Genomic DNA, 21140 nt, shown 5'->3' with positions numbered 1-21140 from the left:
AGACACTTGCAGTGTACAGTAACACATTAACACGGGTGTATGATTCAGCCTTAAGAAACCCCTGCTGCTTCTATCCTGGTCTCACCAGCTGTTATGAGCAACAGCGCAGGTGAGGTCATGACTTTTGTAGCCCAGGGGGGGCCATCAATTAGGACTGGTTAGCATAGTGAAAGCAGCGGACAGCATGACCCAGGTGTGACAAAGCAGGAGTCCCAGTTAAGAGCTGTAGACGTTGATCTGAATCAGAAAAAAATGGCACGTTAACATGGACTCGACTCCCTAAATGGCATGGGACTTGAAAGCAAAAACATTCATGCCTCATGTTTTGCCGCTGCGAGGTTGCCAGGCAAACAGCAGAGACTTCAGAAAGTTGTCGCTCGCAGCCAAGAAATAGTCCAGCACATAAAGCGCACACACACGAGAGTGGGATCAGTCTTCTCATCTAACTTTCGGCAAGAAAGAGAATAACAGTATTTCCCAAAATACTGAACAATGTAAAAACACTTCTGTCCCAGTTCCGAAAGACGGGGAGAGAAAAGAACTATGCAAGATGAAGCATTTGCATACAAACTCTTTACGCTCCAGCTAGAGATCGTGGCTGTCTTGGAGGTAGCATACATGTGCAGTACATTAATTTACCATACATATATACGTCTGCATTTTATGTTTGGTTCTCTCTTTGCCCTCCGGCTTTGTTACCTGCTTTCCATGACTGTGAAAAGTATAATGGCAACACTGCTGGCTTACACAAACTCCCTTAGTGATTTCTTTCCCTTCATATAACTGTTCTCATCTTGTAATCGTATATATATCACTGACATCACCTGGCTCTCTGTACTTGAGGCATACAGATATAAAACAGTGACAGTACATCCACTTCATCTTCCCACTCTCTGAACACTCCTGCACTCTCTTGTTCTGCTCTGATGCGTGGATGTAATGGGCAGTTGATGTAACTGTTTGTCAGCTGTTAGAGCGGCCTGGCTGCTAACCGGCCCTCTAATGGAAGTTAGAACTCGTAGTCTCTCTTTCTCGCTGTATTTCTCCATGTTTGACACTCAAACACAGAGCGCCACACCTGTTGCCCAGCTGACAGGCTTCCAGCCGCTAGGATGTTTATTTCTTTTCCTGCCTTGAACACTGGAAATGATTTAGCTTTCACACGCACAGAAGAAAACATGCAGTGCCACTCGTCTTTTCTTTAAAACTCCCCAGTTAATAACACCGCAGTGAAGATGGGTTTTGTTTGAAGCTGGCAAAAGGGTCAGAGTTTGTTAACGACAAACCTCGCAAAACTGATTTCTACATTCTGACGCCGACGATGATTATCACAGCAGGAAGGAGTGGAAAAAGAAGGAGAGAATGAGGCCTGCATTGTAATATTTGATTCTGCCATGAGCCCATCTATCAAAGAGAATCTGAGGAAGCTGTGAGGAAGAAAGAGTGGGGATTCTCTTCACTGCATTACATGCTTTACATTAGGATGACATGCCGTGTGCAATGAGTGAGCAGCCAAATATTCACTTTTTGTGCACTGCTTCAGCACAGGCACATGTCAAATGTAGACGAAGATGATAGGAAATGACAGAAAAGGCCATTCTAATCTCGCAGGGTTCAATACACGGAAGCGTACAGGTTCATTTTGTTGCACGATTTTTAGGCATGATTCTTATTGCACCATATCCTCTATAAATGTTGACGTTTCCCGCGCATGAAAATGTTTCTTCTTTCGACTGCTTTCATGTTTCTCCCTCCTCTTTTCCCTCATCTTGAAATCTCTCTGTCTCCTTCATACTCGTGCTCTCTTTGGTAATGATGTTAACAGGGTCAAATGCTTTTGGGGGCCTAGAGGGAGAAAAACGCTGAGTGATTTTGGAGAATGGTTAACCAGTGCTTAGAAGCGTTGAGAGGGAAACACTCTTAAGGTATTCATCTTTCTCCAGCATATAGTTCTTTCTGTCACACATGTATGTGCATCACATCACAAGTCAGTGGTACGCTTGTATTATCGCTTAGCTCTGTTCATTTCAGTAGTGTTCAGCACCCTGGAGGCAGCTGTCGTTTTCTCTTTAGCTTCCTTTACTTGTTCCTCTTTTTCCCTCTCTTCTCACCATGCGATCTTTCCTTTGCTCTTCGCTACCTCGCAGACTGAGAATCTTCACAAGATTTCAGATCTGTGGGATGGGTCTGAATCTTCCTTGGGGAGATAGGACATTGACTAGGTCCATTTTTTTTAAATGTCTAGCAAGCATGCTCATAATTAATTCATATTTCACTCACTGGTTCACCCTCTCTTCTTCAACTTTCCCTGAAAGTTTATGTAGAAAAGTTTGAGGGAGAAGACTTGCTGTTTATAAACACCATCAGGGGTGGGCAATACCACAACATTTGGTTTTGTTTTGAAATCGTGGCCAAAATGAACATTATTGATGTAAATAATTATGTTTTTATTTTTTAAAGCCCTTTTAAATATTTAGTTTCACATTATGGCTGAGCAATATGTCAACATTTGCTTGGGCTGTGTGGTTGTGGTTTATTCAGATTTCATTGACAGTGGCATGGCAACACAAGGAAATAACCCTCCAGCTGCTGTCAGATTCTGATAAAAGCTGTTATTAAATCATGATTAGTACATGCGTGACATCACCTTTTTCCAAATGAGTGCCCGCACTCTTCAAACTAGTGGGAAGAAGCCAGAGAAGCATATAGACATGCATGCACACACAAGCACACCCCATACTACGAACCCATTTGGCCCCCTTTTTTATTTTATTATTTGTCTTTTGTTTTACTTTGTATATTCTCTTTTCCCTATACTTGTCTTTACTTATCCTGTAATCAATTAGTCACTCAATTAAAAAAATGTATTAAACTTTTTTAATTTCATGCATTTAAAATATCTTTTAGATGATGCTCCTCTTTCATTCAGTATGACTGTTTGGTTCTAAAACAGTGAGGAAAACCCTGCATGCAAGACCAGAACAGCAGCAGAACTCTATTAGAGATGTATTTTCTGTTTTTATATCCATCCTGCTTTTGTGTGAGAGAAAGAGAGAGAAAGTGGTGACGGACAGCTCGAATATCTGCATTAGCACATATCCACGCTGCTGTGAAGGTCCTCCTGCATTACTTAAACCCTGCAGTGGTTTTGTTATGCACCTTTCTCAATGTATAATTAGCATGTGTGATAGAAGAGTGCTGGTGTGAGTAGTAGGCTTGAATGCCAGTGGTCTCCCTGCTGCTTCCACTGAGGATAAGACACTGGCCACAAATGATGGGATTAGTATTTAACCCCGTTGGATGGATGGATGGATGGATGGATGGATGGATGGATGGATGGATGGATGGATGGATAAAGTTTGTCTGTGGTCATTCAACATTATCTGACATGGATCGCATGTATCCTGCGTCCAGTCAACAAGCTAAGCGAAAATCCGAGGCCTTGTTGAGCAAATATGGGCACTCTGCGATCGAGGCCGCGCAGCCAGAGGTGAAGAAGTGGGGGAGTTTGCGGGCACTGGATTATTGTGGAAGGGTGGTGGAATACAGCGATCAGTTGAAGGTCTGCAGGGTTTGGTATGTCATTGTCAGCCTTTCTAAACAGCCTGCAGAGCGATGGGCACTTTGAAGTTTTGCAGAGCTGCTTAAATCCTGCCTGAAAAGATTCAGAGAACTGTGAGGCACAGAGAAGAGACAGGAATATACACACACACACAGAGAGAGAGAGAGAGAGAGAGAGAGAGAGAGAGAGAGAGAGAGAGAGAGAGAGAGAGAGAGAGAGAGAGAGAGAGAGAGAGAGAGAGAGAGAGAGAGAGAGAGAGAGAGAGAAGAGAGAGAGAGAGAGAGAGAGAGAGAGAGAGAGAGAGAGAGAGAGAGAGAGAGAAAAAAAATAATTGATGATGGGTGAAACATGCAGTAAGGCAGTGAGAGTACTCAGAAGTAAGGAGGCAGCTTGTTTCAAGAGGATGGCAGTAGACAGGCAAGCGGAGGAAAACTCTCAGTGCACCAACACGTTATGAGTAGTATGTTTTTTTTTTTGTTTTTTTTTTAGATGTATGAGTAATATGTTTCCAACATTTCTAGATGAGTAGCTGCAACATGAGAAGCAGTGATGCAGCGGTACAGCTCTGAGCTGGATGTGGGTAGACCGGGCGCCGCCAGATTAGCACACTGACATCACAGTGAAGAAAGACAGGGAACCAAAGTCTGAGTCAGAATGGATGGCTGCCTCTTACCTAATGCATCCCATAATATCCTCAGCCAGATTCAGCCAGCAATCCTTTGCTATGGACTTTCTGTCAGTCTCTTGGCGTTTGCTCACTGTGGAAGGAGTTCCTATGTTAACTGACTATTTAAGTATTCATGGCCAAATGTTTTGCAGGTTATGGCCTAAACAAACCTAAACATTTAGTTTTGTTATTGATTATTCAACGGGAGTGCATGAAAAATGTAAGCAGTGTTCATGTGGGAAATGATATTAACAAGTACATAATTATTATTGACTCCGTTTATCATTTCAAGCCTCATATAGTATTCCTAAAATGTTCCTATAGGGACATATCTGTTGTGGTTAAGAGACATTACTGTGAGCTTAATATACTTTACAATTGTTTGTTATTTTTACTGTCACTATAATATTTTACGATTTTCCTGCTGTAACATGTAGGCAGCTGATTTGCAGAAAAGTGTGCTGCTTTTTGATGAATGAAACATTTGACCTTTTTTCTTTTAAAGGTTAACTTGTCAAAATGTTTTATCCCGGTTAGTCCTGTGGGGGTCCATTAGGAGAAATCAAGCTATAAGTAATGACTATCAGTTTTCACTTTGGGATGCCAAGCAATCATAGATTTGTAAACATTTTTTATCAGTTTATCATTGGAATGTGTTTCTAAAAAGCAAGCAATAGACAAAAGACCTGAAGCTCCGACCGCAGGAAAGAAAATAAGACTTATGATCCACAGACTCGTGCATAGATTTACACGCATGGGAGTAAATGGACGCACACGAATAACAGTGAATGAAAGGAGGGAGTTTAGTGTAAGTGTAAGAGAAAGTTACTATAGAGGAGAGAGGATGTTGAAGCTAAAAAGCTGTTCTGGTGAATTATTAATGCCAAGTATTGTGCCCACAGACACACACACACACACAGACACACACAGCATCTTACAGTCTTACACACACACAGCATCTTACAGTCTTACACACACACACACACACACACACACACACACACACACACACACACACACACACACACACACACACACACACACCATCTTACAGTCTTACACACGCACGAACACACACAGCATCTTACAGTCTCTCTCACATACACACACACACACACACACACACACACACACACACACACAGCTGCAATCCCCAGTTGCTTGTGCAGACAGGAAACGGTGTAGTTGTCGCTCTGTCTGGATTTGAGGGGTATGTGTAAGTGCTCTGTTGTCTCCGGCCCCCATGAGAGAGATGTTTGTAGTTCTCTGAATGGTGTGTGTGTGTGTGTGTGTGTGTGTGTGTGTGTGTGTGTGTGTGTGTGTGTGTGTGTGTGTGTGTGTGTGTGTGTGTGTGTGTGTGTGTGTGTGTGTGTGTGTGTGTGTGTGTGTGTGTGTGTGTGTGTGAATGCAAGGGGTTGAAGCAAGATTCACATATGCTGTCGACCTAAATATAGTCTACAAAGCATCATAAAGAATAGTAATAATCAGTCTTCACTAGGGGTTTAACGTTAAAGTCGGCTCTCAGTTTGCTACACTACTCTGTAGACGGCTCATGCTTCTGTCTAGTAATTCAATGTTTTGTTTAAATAAGAACAGCATGTGAGGACAATAGAGGAGTTCTTAATTATTCATCTTAAACATAAAATCTGCAAAAACAAAGTTTTAAAGTTTGTCCTTCTCAGATTCTTATGTTCTTTGTTTTTATTTGCAAAATGCAAATAATACAAATAAAACACCGGTAGTATAAAGAGATCCTCATAATCTCAAGTGTAGAAAATGCTTCTAGGGAGCAAATGTTTAAACTGAACTTGTATTTCTGGCCTAGGACTGGGAGGCATTTGATAAATGAGGTTGCACCTCGGACACTACAGCATGTTTGTATCTTACTGCCGATTAATTCCTGTAAATGAAAAAAACAACAACGTTGACATCTAATTGCTGACATATTTTATAAATAAATAAACACTTTTGATTACCTTAAATAATTGTGACCAAGATATGTACTGAGTGAGACAAAATGACAGTTAAAAGAAATAAACGTGTTGGTGCTCACTGGTGGCAAACCATTGAATGTAATGGCAGCTTTTGAACTCGGCATTTTTGTACAGATATTTTTTGTTACATTTCAGCCCCCATATACGCAGATACCGATATCAGTCTCTGTGAAATGATTCATATTATGGATGCATCAGGAAAAAAACTTGTTCTCGGTTCAGCACGACCCTGCTGATTTGTGTTTTAGCAGCTCACACTGACCTCTCTTCTAACTTCCAGATGGCTGCTTCTCACCTTCAGTGTAATATAACTGCAGTGTTGTCCGTGTGGTGATGGGTTAATGCGTGAGTGCGTGCAATAGTAGTGCGCGTGATTGGATGACAGCTGTTAAAAAGAGTTGCTGTGAATATTTCATGTGGTTAGTGGTGTTCAAAAATGTGTGCGTTCGTGTGAAGTGTGTGTGTGTGTGTGTGTGTGTGTGTGTGTGTGTGCACACCTCAACCTCAGTAAGCGCTCTCCAGAATGCTCAGCTGCACCTGTCACGCTGTCTCTGTATTTCCTGGGAGATGTTGGGTGCATAAACTCTGCAAATGCTAAATATTTAAACTACAGTTTTGTAACTCATGTTCTCTCTTTCCTCTCTCCCTGCCCACACCCCATCCTCTCCATTTCTTTTTCTCCCCCTCTCCACTTCTCTCACCCCACCTTTGTCTTTAGCCGGTGTTGCCGTGGCTCAGAGAGTGGTAACGGTGCAAAGTGGACCGCTGGTACGGACTGAGGGCTCCCACGTGACCATCTTGTGCAACGTGACGGGCTACAAAGAGGGGATGGAGCAGGACTTTGAGTGGTCCATGTACCTGCCATCAGTGGCGGACAGGGAGATCCGCATCGTGAGCACGGCTCAGCCAAACTATGCCTACGCCGTGTATGCCCAGAGGGTCAACAGTAAAGAGATCTATGTGGAGAGGCTGAGCGGCGACTCGGCTATGCTCCACATCACCAAAGTGCAGGCCAAGGACCAGGGTCTGTTTGAGTGTTACACACCCAACACGGATGGGCGGTACCTGGGATCCTACAGCGCACGCACCAACCTCACTGGTGAGTCTCTAAGAACACACGCATACATTGTACAGATAAACCACCTGTGTGTACAGATAATACATCGTATAACATATGGATATCACACCTAAGTTTTTGAAGAACATAACTTTTAAGCCTTAATATCACCCCCCCCGGTACAGTTGTCATGAACGGGGAAATTAGCTAGAGAGACCAAAACCATTTTTTTTTTGGGACCAGGCTGTAAACATGTTTGTTTCCGCTTTTTAAAGTTGGGATATTTACCATTGGGGTCTATGGGGATTCACTTTACTTTTGGAGCCAGACTCATTTGAGGAACTGCACTTTTTGGAACTTCCACGTGGGCTTTATTTATTTTTCAGCACTGGAGGTTGCCGCTTGGTACAAATATATAGCACATGTTATCACAGGTTACCAGATTAAACAGAAAGCCAACACAAGTCGAAGGTTGCTGTATATAATAATTAAACTGGTGTTTACTGATCAGTTTGTACTGAAGCAGCTTTCAGACACAGAGACGGTGTTTGAACAAAGTGCTCGCGCTAATGTATTACGACCCACCTTTTGTAGCAGAAATGTAGCAGAGATATGGTCTTTACGTTCATTTCAATGCTAAATTGACCTGCAAAGTTGGCATGTGACCCCCTGTTGACCCCTTACAATCTCTGTGACTCTTTCATATATCCTGCTGCCTTTAAGTACCCCTCAGGTATTCAGTGCACATGATGGCAGTTTCATTATACTTTGCCAAAAGGCCCAAACTGGCAACCATCTCATTTAGGAATACTAACCTGCCCCAGGTTTTCTGTGGAAATTGACCATATATACCCATATTGTCAATGAAATTAGAAAGGAATCTTTTAACACATGGCACCCCTACACAAAACAGAGCCTTGAGATTAAGTAACTTCATTACACAATGTGCCTGAATTTTGCATATACCAAACACATTTACAATAACCTTTTCCATCCCCATGAAGGTCTGTGTGCTATGTGTTGTGAACCTGAATGTGTTAGAGATGTGTCCAAGTAAAACCAAGGCGTTAGTTGTTTCACAATCAGATCTGTGACGATCACAAAAAACAAATCAATAACCATGCAGAACCAATCCAAAAAATAGCTGTGAACTGTGCACTCTTTGGAAGGAGTGTGATGAGAGGAAGTGTTGTTCTCCAGTTTCACACAAAATCCCACCTGTCCGGGGGAAAAGCAAGCTCTCTCTTCTATCTCTCTCTCAATCTCAATCACTCACCCACACACCCACACACACACACACATGCTCCTTACCACACCTACATACTGAGTCTTCCCTTCCCCAGAGATATTGCAATAGTGCACCCGCTGTGTTGGTGTGATGTGTGACGGTTTCAAACAGAAGCATTAGTTTCTGTCTTCTACTCCTTCTCAATCGCTCTGGCTCTCCCAAAGACATGTCCAGATCTGCCCAACAGGCCTGCAGTATTGAAGCCACAGCTGTTATGGATGGAGATTCCATTCCCTTCATAACTTCATGCCTTTTTATCCCTGACATGGCCGACCTTCCTCTCAGGGTCCAATGCTTGTTGGCTTAAAATTCAAGTTATTTGTGTCCCAGTGTATCCAAGTCACTTAGTGAGTGGCTCTGTTAACTGAGAAATGTACCAATATTGTTGTGCTTTCTTTTGGCCCTCTCTACGGTGCGCTCAACAGATCAATAGGCTCGGCTTTTCGTTGAATAAGTGTTATTTTCTAGGATGAATGTGGGACAGGGCTAAAACAGCACTGCTGATGGCACACAGTATTTATAGAAATGCATGTGCGAGAGCTGTGTGCGTGCGGAGGTATTGAGGGACCGTTATCTGAGCCTTTCTGTGTCTCTAACCTCTTAACCCAGTTTCAGAGGTCAGGGGCACATGGCAGGGCCTCTCCTCTTTTCTTTTCTTTGCTGTGCTCTCGAGTCCCTCTGTGATCCCCCAGCAGCTGCACGCCTCCTTGAACCGTCGTGGGTAAACAATACCTTGTACTTCCTCCCCTCCCCCTCCAATGCCTCTTCTCTTCCTCTATCGTCTTTCATTATGGCATCTGTCTGTCTCCATTTATTAGACGAGGCCTCTTTCTCTAATTTGCTTTTGCTCTGATTTGTATGTATGTATGTATATATTATTTTGTTACATTATTTTTGCTAATGCTGCCTTTTTTGAGACGTGTGTGCGTTTCAAGGGTTATTATCGAAGGACAACCACAAGCAGGGGACTATTGTCGAGGAAGGAAGGAAGGATCTGAGATAGAAGGCTAGTGTGTGTCTGAGGATTGGTGGTTAGGTTAATTGTAGGGATAGAAGGCCACACAGTAATCTGTGTCCTGAGTACTGCATTAAGTCTTACTCAAAGGGATGTGTTTTGTCCTTTGTCACCTTTCCGTACAAAGAGCAGGGGAGGGTTTTAGGGTGGAACTTTAATAGCTGCTGCCTGAGGAGGAGAACAGTTTCTGCACCTGGACGCCGTTGATACTTGTGACGCTGTGATTTCATGTCTTGTATTGTCCTTCAAATAGAATCGGACACCTGTGCTGTGCATGCGGTTAATTACTTGGAAATATGATTCCTTGTTTTTCTTTGTATGGATGCTTTTTTAAGGAAATGAGAAGACAGAAAGTGTGTATCTGTCTTTTTTTACCCTCTGTGATACTAAACTTGGATTAATCAAATGAAAATGTTGCGCTGCTCAGCACCCAAGTGCCAACCCTGCCTTAGGCAGTGCAGTAATATAACACATGTAAGAAGAATAATTGGCCATCAGGGTACAAATACTGGATTATATCCACTAAATCAGGGACTGACACAGAGATGCTGGAAAATCATTATGTTCTCATACAGAAAAGATTCGATTTGACATTTCCATTGTTATTCTTTTCCTCGAATATTTTGAATGGTGAGAAGTTAGACTGGCTTACTGGCTATTAGGGATGCCTGTTAAAGAAATATTGGCCTACGTACTTAAAGCGCCTATAACTAATATTTTTAGATTAACAAATGTATCTGCATGTAATGAAACAATCTTTATAGTGACAAAAGCCACATAGAATTATTACCCTGTTCTGCATTTCCCCTCAGCTCTAAAGAGATTTTATATTTCCGTTCATGGTTTTTCAGCCCACAACTGAACTGTTTAGATTTAATATCACCAGTCTAATCAACCTTATTTCCAGCAGCTGCAGGCAGTTAAAACACCTTAAAATCCCACTGCATGCTACCTGCTGCTGAGCAGACTGACACAATTAGAGAATAGCTGGTGAACATAGCATTTAGCAGCTAAATAGAAAGATATTTGCCTCAGGAGTTGGTGGAGACCATAAACAAAGTTAAAAGTAGGATGATTATTGGACTTAAATTCTTCAGGTGGCCAGAAACCTTATTTTCACTTTTAGCTGAAACTGCCCCTAAAAGCTCCTCATCTGTGTAGCCCCACTTTGCCATTGCATTTTGGATCTCTGTAGAACGCCTTCAGATCAGGCAAATATTACTCGACATGTTTGAAGATGTGGTTCCATGTTTACACTGCTTTACTAGACTGACGAGCTCAGAAGAGTAAACCAAACTTGAAGTGTTCATCATGATGAAGAAATATGTCTCTCATATGCCACACAAGTGCTTCAGTGTGGCACCTTTTCTATATTTGATGTGTTTTTGAATGACAGTTCTAAAGCTACTGTAAACTGTGGCTCCAGGAAACAGTTGGATAAATTCCAAACTCCTGTTTTGTCTTTGTCTAGTGATAACAGCAATCAGAAAAGATGACATAGTGACAGCGTTATCCCTTTTAACCTTTTACCAGCTGCACTGGCACCACAGTCGAGCTTAGTGTGCAACCCACGCACCTGTTGGTAAATGAATACAGTTCAATGGAAAAGGCTATATTTAAAACAAATTCTAAAGCCATTATTTCTCATGCTCTTACATTGCGTGTCTTTTCACTGGATCAATTGTTGTTGTTTGTGCTCCACTGCCGTTGGTTAAGCGTTGCACTAGGCCTGTATTTGACCTGGGTGCTGTGGAGCTGTTTGAGGCCAAAGGTCACTTGCAGTTTGCCTGTGAACACAGCCTAACTCTGATCTCTTGGAGTTTGACTAAGCTCTGTCTGTCTGTTAATGTGTGTGTGTGTGTGTGTGTGTGTGTGTGTGTGTGTGTGTGTGTGTGTGTGTGTGTGTGTGTGTGACTTACTCCTACACATCAGATTGCAGAAGAAAAGGACAACAGCCTGACATGGCCATCATGGTTGTCCTTATCCTACGCACCAGCCTGTGTGTGAGCGAGTCCAACAGCTAGCAGAACAACAAGCCCTCGCAGAAGTATCAAACTGCTCTTACTTATGAAGCTCCCTGATACCCTGACTGTCCTAGAAAGCACCATAGGAGTCACCATGCTGGCTGCTATACAGATCATAGCCTCCGCATTTGGCAGTAGTCATCCATTCCTAGTCCTGTAGTGATGTAGTAATAGAGCTGGAGAACCAAAGCCTTGGTGAATCTTTAAACTGAAGCATTCTTGCATCTTTCCGTTATTCACTGCCATAGTTCCTCTTCAGATGTGTGACACTAGAAAAAATTAGGTTTGGCAGCGAGTGGTTTGGAAGAAAAGAAAGTGAGATGGATGGCGGGAAAAGGCAGCGATGAGGAAATTGAAAAAGATAGGAATGGGGACAGAAGCGGCAGTATTGGAATTGGGTAGTGGGGCGATGCTGAATAGAATGTGTGACCAATAAATGATGAGCTCTTCCTCTCCACTCCAATATGATTGGTTACACCTCCCCGAGGCATTACCCACAATACAACTGCCGCTATAGGGGTGCCTTTTTAAATAGTCTCTGCCTGATGTGACTCTTAAGGTTAATGCAGTTACAAACCGCCATACAAGTTCTAAATGCAATTAGCCAGCACAAATTGAGGAGACTGAGAAAGAAAGAGACAGAAAGAAGAGGCTAGAGATGAGACCTAGCAATTTCAATTAAGGAAGAAGGAAGCTGTTTCGGCGAATCATTTTCAGAACAAACCGTTGCAAAATACCACATTTCTCCAGTCACACTACATTCTCATTATATTTATGGCCAACATTTGATTTACTTCCATTTTTAATGGAGAAAAGGAATCAGTTCACCTGAAACTGTGGCTCAACTGAATGCTGGAAATCTGTGAAGCAATGCTTACCCAAGGTCAAAATGCAGTTTTGTTTCTGTGTGAGTGTTTGCGAATGGGGCAAAGAACAGGAGTGTTAGCCTAGCTGAGCCTGTGCACTGCTACACATACATACAGAGTAAGAGTGGCTGAATCATGCTTCTGCTGAGCTCAGCTGTGTGTGTGTGTGTGTGTGTGTGTGTGTGTGTGTGTGTGTGTGTGTGTGTGTGTGTGTGTGTCCCTCCCTCCCCTGCCTTTCTTTTCACAAGGGAGCTGGCGCTGCCAGGTTGCACTCCTGTACTTCACTTAATGAGATAGACTGAATGTGGAGATGTCATCTCGAATTCCATCTTCTACATTGGGTGACACCGGGACCCCGCCCCCCATATCCCTCTTCTCTGCTCACTCATCATCTGAATCCTGCTCGCTCCATCAATCCAAAGCCCCAGAGTCGATTTGGTCTGGTCCCCCGCCTCAGCCCCCAGCTGGCGTTGGTCTTTCAGGTATATGGATTTGTCAATACAGCTGCTCTATGAGCTTCATCACAAGAGAGGCACGAGGTTGATTGAAGCACATAGGATTGTGTACAGAACCAGTGGATGAATAAGGACAGAGGAGGGAGGAGGGAGGAGGGAGGATGGAGGATGGGAAGGAAAAAGATGAAAGTCTTTTTTAGAGCAGGCAAACATTTGGGTGAAGCCTTATGTTCACAAAGAAAGATATAGTCAGATGTACTACAGAAAAATAAAGGTGATAAAGTGTAGATGAATAGACAAGAGAGGTTGTTTCTCTACGTCTGTTGGTATTGATTGGGAGCATAGGCCTGTGTGTGACTGGACCATTTTATCTCCCTCGTTTCTCCTTGCAGTGACACTTCTAGCTTTGTCTGCCTCCCCCCCCCCCCCCCCCCCCCCCCCCCCCCGCTTCTCTGGCCTTACCATCACCTCTCAGTTTCATTTACTACTGCATTCCCTTCTCTGCCTTTTGTGTATGTGTGCGCGTGCATGTAAACACATACTGGCTCTAAGCTGCGGACCAGGCAGGACTCCAAATGGAAAGAGATTTTATCACTATGTCTGGCTTGCCATTTCCTTGTACATCTCATCTAGCGGACAGGGCTTTCTGCTCAATAACATTACTACCACTCGGACCCACCATACATTCACACACAGAAACACTGTCACAGTCGCACAGTGTAGTGAGCTGTCAGTCAGGACAGATGTCACACCCATAATTGAGTCTGAGAGCGACGGTGCTGTAGTGCTCCCATCGGAAGAAATCCTTTCTACTGAACATCACTGAAGAGGGCTTTAAAAACCCAGCGGATCACTGTAGTAGACAATACTACTGCTGAATAGAACATGTAGCACTGTGAATAAAACAGCGCTGTTAAACGGGGCCAAGCAGACACCTGTCTGGGTGGGGGGGAAAATGCATTTATTCCAAGTTAGAAATGTTCAGTTATTCTTTTGTAGGGCTTCACAAAGGCTCTACTCAAAGTTGGGGCAGTAAATCAATTAGAGAATTGTAATTTGGAGGAGCAAATGCATTTTAAATGTGCCTTCCGACGTGTAATCTCATCGCAAAATGGTCAAAGTCCCATCTTGCTGGGGTGGATCTTAGGTCTTGCCAGCTGCCTGTCACTTGCATTGACTTGGAAACACTGAACAAACACATTCAGAAGGCCATTTGGATATTGGACAAATTCACTGTGAACATTGCCAAATTTACAGAGGACCACTGAAGCTAGAGGTCTTCACATGACCTACCAACCTACCTGAAATCAGAAGAACAGTCAGACACACAGACCCTGCGCTCCCCGATTACACTGAATATAAAATGGTCTTTGATACTAGGATCCCAGTGACCCATGAAGACTACTGGATGAGACGGCATAGTGATTTAGCCCAGCTGCCTCTTGCTTCAAATATTGCTGCTAGGAGTATGGCGGGCTAATTAGGAAACTGTTGCCATTAAACATGAATCTAAATGCTCTCTTAGCCTACAGACTCACTTTCAAGCATACACTGCTTTTCAAATTTTAGTGGTTACCCTTATGAAAATATAAATGATGTCAGAGAGGCTCTGCTCAGAGAGATTTAGCTCATCGCCCACGCTACTGAGCTAGGCTAATGAGAAAGGATTTATTGTGCTAACAAATACACGTGTGTTGGTGTGTGTTTAGTGTATGTATGTTTATTAATGTTTATATAATGAGCTAAAGATGCGCCACTGTTCCTGTTGTTGATTTGATTAGCTTAGCTAAGCGCTAACCCCTCAGGGGCCTGCTGCCTCTTCTCTGTGAGATTAACAGAACACAGCCACACTTTGAATATGAATTCAGCATGAATATGGATGTGAATGAATGTGCGAACGAGTGTTTGTGTTGATGTCGTTAAAATGTGTGCTAGTAAAGAGTGGATCTCGCAGGATAATAGCCTCCAGGACTCGTGTGGTTGTGAGTGGGGTCCAGGACACTCACACTGCTGCATTGTTTGATGTTGGCGGCTGCTTTGAAGCCTTAACTGAGCACTAAGGGGACAGGAGGTTTTTTCCTGGTGCAAGCTATAGCCGACATCTGATAAGCCCGTTTGACACAGACACCATTCATATATACGAGAACATGCATAGATATTGGCACTCAAGCTCTCACTTGAGGCAGGTTATGCAAGACCAGTTAGAGATGCTGACACGTAGACTATTTTCAGTGATGTATCCTGTGCACGGAGAGAACTTGTAAAGAGTAACTGCACACAGGCAAATAATTGTTTTCGCAATGCCAAGTAGTGGTTGGCAGTGATGTAGTTTGTGCAACGCAACTGGCTATGGTCACAAGCGCATAAGCTGCACTCCATTCTGCCGTGCCAGCATGCTGAATGTTGTGTAGCGGTAAGGGCGGGGGAACCCTATAAAACGAAGATTGGTATGATGTTAAATATCTATTGGCTGATGGGCAAACAGCTACACGTCATGAAAATGCTGCCCTAAACATGAATATTATCTCTTTACAGTTTATTTGAGAGGCAGGGACATTTTTTGTAACTTTTCGATTTTGATTGAGCCACAACAAGCCACAGTGAAGTATGTTTCTATTAGTATGTATTGTTTATGATGCTGTTGGTCTTTCGCTAACCTGCTTTACAAGTTTTGTGTGCCAAATTGAAATAGAGTGGAAACGACTGCCATTCATGTCAAACCACCGTGCAGGTTGGCTTTTTGAGCGCACCCACAGACCACACGCAGCTATGATCATGGGTGTGGTCAGAGGTTCAACAGCTATATCTTTTACCCCATTGAGACCAGTTGTTAAGAGCAACAATGTTTTAAGTTAGAATTTTGGGCTTTTCATGCCTTTATGATAGAGAAGTGCAGATTGTGAAAGGGGAGAGAGAGAGGGAACGACATACAGCAAACGCCACAGGTCTTACTCGAACCAGTGGCTGCTGCGGGCAAGGATTAAGCCTTTGTATAAGCCTGTGTTACCAGTTGAGCTACCGGGACGCCCAAAAACAGAGGTTTTAGTTAAAACACCTGATGTAATGGATTTGAACGTGGGCCGCAGAGCCAGCCACAGGCTTTTTTCAAGTGCTGGTGTTGAAGTGAAATGTAGAAGTGGAGAAGCCTGAGAGGCTTAACTCATTTTGGTGAAGCAGCAACAAGGCAGCAAGCTGATGACCCTCGCGTTCTGTCTCAGGGACACACAGCTATCTAAAATCTGTAGTACACAATCCAATAATGCACATACGTGTGTGTGTGTGTGTGTGTGTGTGTGTGTGTGTGTGTGTGTGTGTGTGTGTGTGTGTGTGTGTGTGTGTGTGTGTGTGTGTGTGTGTGTGTGTGTGTGTGTGTGTGTGTGTGTGTGTGTGTGTGTGTGTGGTGGGGTTGGCATATGCCTAATTCCCCTCAGTGCTGGCAGCTCAGACAGACAGTTGCTCCCTCATCTGCTGCCCTGCTGGATGGGTGCCTGGTGATTGAGTGCTGCCCACCTCCCTGAGCTACACTCTATTTGTTTTTATCTCTCTCCCACAAAGACACTGTTTCTCATACACCAACACAACACACACACACACCTGCTAATACTCTGCACCTCTGGCCAGCTTCCACACTCCACTCCACTCGACCCCGGTCTTGCAATGTGCTCTGACGAAGTGGTACTCTAGATTCTTGTCATTGTGTGTTTATGCACAATACAGAAGGCCTTAGATATATGACTGTATTCTTGGACTCGTATGTACCTTTTTCGGGGAGCAGCCGTTTGGAACTGGCCAGAAGACAAGTGATATGTTTTGTAAGGTTCACACACACACACACACACACACACACACACACACACACACACACACACACACACACACACACACACACACAGAGAGATATGGTCAGATGGTTGGGGCTATAACTGGTTCTATCCTCAGGGAAGTCTTTAATTGGTCACAGTGCTTTACCATCTGGGGCTGGGGCGACTGATGGAGGGATGAAGGGAGATGGTGGGAGCTCCTGTTAGGGGTATAGAGAGAAAAAAAGAGGGGGAGGGACTGTAAATGCAGCACAGGGATGCAGCTTATTAGTTTTAATACTTGCACCTCCAGTAATATTAGAATCATAATACACTTGATAAATGTTGTTTATAGTGTACAAGGGGGAAGGTGTGTTTTGTGTGTGTGTGAAAGCAAATGATTGCATCCGTGTGCCTGTACAGTAGGTAGACGGGTTATTGCTTGGCAGTGTGTGTGTGTGTGTGTGTGTGTGCTGTTGATAGACATGGAGCAAAACCCTGCACATGTGCTCACAACCTCCAGGACGGCAGAGTTGGAGAAGACAAACCGACATACATAGGGGTGGCGTCTGTATGTCTTTCTCTCTTCTCGGGCTCGAGTGTTTGCTGTAATTCATGTTATTTGGATGCACAAGCAGACGGAAGCGTATAACGGATGAAACGATGGAGAAAGTGGGTCTCAAGCTGGTGAAGATGAGAAGAGAAATGTAGGAAAAGAACGAGAGGAAGGGGGGGAATGGAAGGAATATTTCACGTGTTTAGGCATGATGAGTAAATCTTTGATGCTTTAAAGGATTTCAGTCAACGATAGCTTTGCACACAGCTCTTCTCAAATGCTCTTAGGAAGATTTGTCTTTCATACTCCCACCTCTCGTCAGACTACCCCTCCTCTCACGCCTTGCCTTATAATCTCCCGCTTACTCTCCATCTTCCCAACACACTCACTCAGGCTCATTTCCTGGCTGGGCCTCAGTGAGAGGTTGTGTCATATTGTGTACACGAGCGTGCGCCCGCTTGTGTTTGCGTGCGTCTTAGTTAGTGTTAAATCCTCCTATTCTGCCTTTGTGTAAACAGCGTCTCATGTTTGAAAGCTTCTTCTCACCACGGATCCCTTCTCTTATCGCACAATTCAGCATTTTAACACATCACCATTCTCCTGCTACAATAACAAAGCCCACTCCTTCACTCACTGCCCATCTTTCTTTTCTTCTCCCACTTTCTCCTTTTGTTTTTACCTTACCCTCTCTGCTTGTGCCGTTCTGTGAGAAAACCATGACGCGTGCATAGAAGTCTGATAAAACAAACTGGTGAGACATGAAGGTTGATTGGAAAGTGCTTTAGATGTGTTCTTGTGTATTTATTTTAATTTGAATATCATATTTACAGCCAATTTATTTATTTGTTATTCTTAGAACTAGTAGTTTTCTAAATTCATGCATTTTGCAGCTCAGCACATAGTAGTAAAACACAGCCTGTGCCAGCAAGTTTTGTTATTAAACCACTGTATGTTCTCCTACAAAAATAATCTTAATAAGCAGCACACCCCTTAGGACTGTGTGTGTGTGTGTGTGTGTGTGTGTGTGTGTGTGTGTGTGTGTGTGTGTGTGTGTGTGTGTGTGTGTGTGTGTGTGTGTGTGTGTGTGTGTGTGTGTGTGTGTGTGTGTGTGTGTGTGTGTGTGTGTGTGTGTGTGTGTGTGATTTAGTGACCCAGTACAGCTGAGTCACAGCTCTGGAGGAAATGTTTGGCGGAGCAGAGGGGAGTAACTCAGTCACTTATACTACTGTGTGTATGTCAAAGAGCAGCTGTCCCCTCAGGCTGACTATCTGTGTGTGTTTGGGTGCTTGGGTGGGTGTGTACGAGAGAGAGAGTTTTTGATGTGCCTCTCCTACCTTTTAGGTATAATGAGCTGTAATAACTACAGGGGCCTATCTCTATTTCTCTCTCCTACTCGCACACAGAGCAGATGTTGATGATGATCCCTTTACTAGTTGTACGACCCCCTTGGATAAAAACAAACACACTTGCAATAGCGTCATAGTCTCACTTCCATGCAGACTACATAGAGTGTGATCAGCACTCGATAAAACGTGCCAGCCTGTGTTCTAAGACAATCATGAAGAAGACGAGCTGGAGGAGAAAGGAGGCAGAATCAGAATAAGTGATAATTGGGTGCTTGTCTAACGAAAATTAAACTCACCAGAAAATATGGTTGAGAGAGGGGGCGTGGATAGAGGGGGGTTTTCGTATATGGAAGCTCGAGTCAGGAGAAATTGTAAGGAGAAAAATGGGACAGAGCCCGAAGAATGTAAGGAGACAGGAAATAGTGCTTCAGAGACCCCATTATTAAATGAAGAGGCCCTTTCCTTTCAGTCATTGTGACCTCTGTGTTACAGCACAGGACACACACTTACACCCACACACCCACTCAGACTGATGTTCCATTAGCAGGGGACCTCACAGCTCCTAACTGAAAATCTCATAACGGCGTCTGTAAGATTTCTCATATCCTCTAACCCTTCCCATTACACCCCACCCCCATTTCTATTTTGTCTCTCCACATTTTTAGAAGATTGGATGTAGCGTGTTATGATAGGACTGTGTGGAAGCCTCTTTGATCAGATGGGATAGTGTGAGACATTCAACTTATGATGCTCATTTACAAAGAAATAATAGAAAAATGTTTTTTCATTTGTACAAGTTTGTTTAATAAAATACCAAAATGGGATAAAATGATTGAGAATAAACTCCAATCTCTGAATTCAGATAATAAGCAAGTGTTAATACATTCATAATGTGTAAGGAGCCCGTTCATTCTGCACATACTCCACTCTGAAAGGAAGACTTTGCATCTACAGTAACTCTTTTGTCCACTCATAAAAGCCTACAGATTACAGCACATATATTTTTAGGTTTTCCCCATTTGCATGGTGATTGTGTCTACAATGATCCCTTGATTGGGATTGAGCTCTGGCATGTTCTGGCAGCTTCAGCCCTCTATGCACAAGATCTTGACCTGGCGGAATTCATCAGCAGAGAGAAATCAGATAAATAACTTTTAAATCTTGACTCATTGATTTTCAAACATACTCTATGACTTGCTGAATTTATGTACTCAAGGTCTTACTTTCTGCAGATACAGTAAATGGTAGTGCAGCAGTGAAAAAGATCCTGCTGCTTGTGTTACATAAATGGATGTGATTTGTTAATGAATCATTTACTTGTTGTGCCAAAACAAAAATGTAAAAATCAGTTATGCCTCTGACCATGCACTAAGCTGTGTCGAAGTCTGAAAGCTTTGCAGACTGACTTGGCTGCTTCCAAATAATTTCAAGTTGGTCCACAGTGCCATCCACATATAGACACATGAATGTGCCGTTACATTTCTCATTGTGCTTCCTGATTTTAAATAGTTCCGTCCCAAGGCATTATCAACACTCCGCCCACCATCACAACAGTGTCGTATGCACTACAATTAAAACGTGATAAAATTACATTAGAATTTGTTCATGTAATAAATTGATACTTTTTCAAGACAAATCACTGAAATTACTTAATTAAATTAGCTAATGAACAATGGATGAAAATTGTAATAAAAATAGCTAATACATGATTAGCAGTTTGCCTAACCACTCCTTGTACAATGAGAGCTTAGCAACCATCACCAGGCACGGCAGGCCTGTCAAGCTTTAAATCTTCTCCACATGCTGCAGCGGTGTGCATGGGGCTCTGTTAAGAGCAATGCACAGCTTTTAACGAGTTTGAAAGGATGTTGTCTTTTTGGTAGCCTTTCCAAAAGCATTAGAGCTAGTGGCTGGCTATAAATGAGAAGCATTAGACATCTTAGTCTTTCTGAAATCAATGACCCATTGCTTGGAGAATTATTATTATTAAGAATTTAAGGTATATCTGCATTCTTACAGTAAAATGCAAGTATACAAATCTTGATGGGGTGTAGTAGCAAAAGTAACTAAGGAAGGTGAAGTTTAACAAACGGTTAATAAACTACTCTGATATAGTACTAATACTAAAAGTACAGCAGTAGATTAGTTTAACACTTTTTCTATTACTGAATACTTTTCTGGAGAAACAAACACAACAGTGTTTGAGTAAATAGAAACTTAAAATCCTTGGGTACTGCAAATTGTGGATTTAAAACAAGAAGGAAAAAACCCAGACCCTACTAATAACGATACCGTAGTGACACACACATACTCGCTTGAGAACTTCATATTAACAAACACAACATTTTGACATCAGATCTTAATAGACAAACAATCCCCTTTTTTTCCCTGGGTCCATACAATGCACAACAGTCTTTATGCCTGTATTACATAAGGCAGAAATAGGCAAAAACACGAAAAGAGACAGATGAAAATAGTGTTCTCAATCTGAGACTCAATAAGGTGCCAGG

At 42.9% G+C, this 21140-nt stretch overlaps 1 protein-coding gene across 1 annotated transcript in view; it reads left to right on the top strand.

The window, feature by feature from the left end:
- Positions 1-21140, top strand: part of igsf3 (immunoglobulin superfamily, member 3) — a 67334-nt gene that overhangs the window by 8777 nt on the left and 37417 nt on the right. The window contains exon 2 of the mRNA XM_029458606.1: positions 6942-7322. Within this exon, the coding sequence (XP_029314466.1) occupies positions 6942-7322 (381 nt within the window). The remainder of the gene's footprint in view (positions 1-6941; positions 7323-21140) is intronic.

This window comes from Cottoperca gobio, chromosome 21 (genome assembly GCF_900634415.1).
Source record: "Cottoperca gobio chromosome 21, fCotGob3.1, whole genome shotgun sequence".
NCBI lineage: Eukaryota > Metazoa > Chordata > Actinopteri > Perciformes > Bovichtidae > Cottoperca > Cottoperca gobio.
The sequence above is the reverse complement of the archived record's forward strand: the minus strand, read 5'-3'. Positions and strand labels throughout refer to the sequence as shown.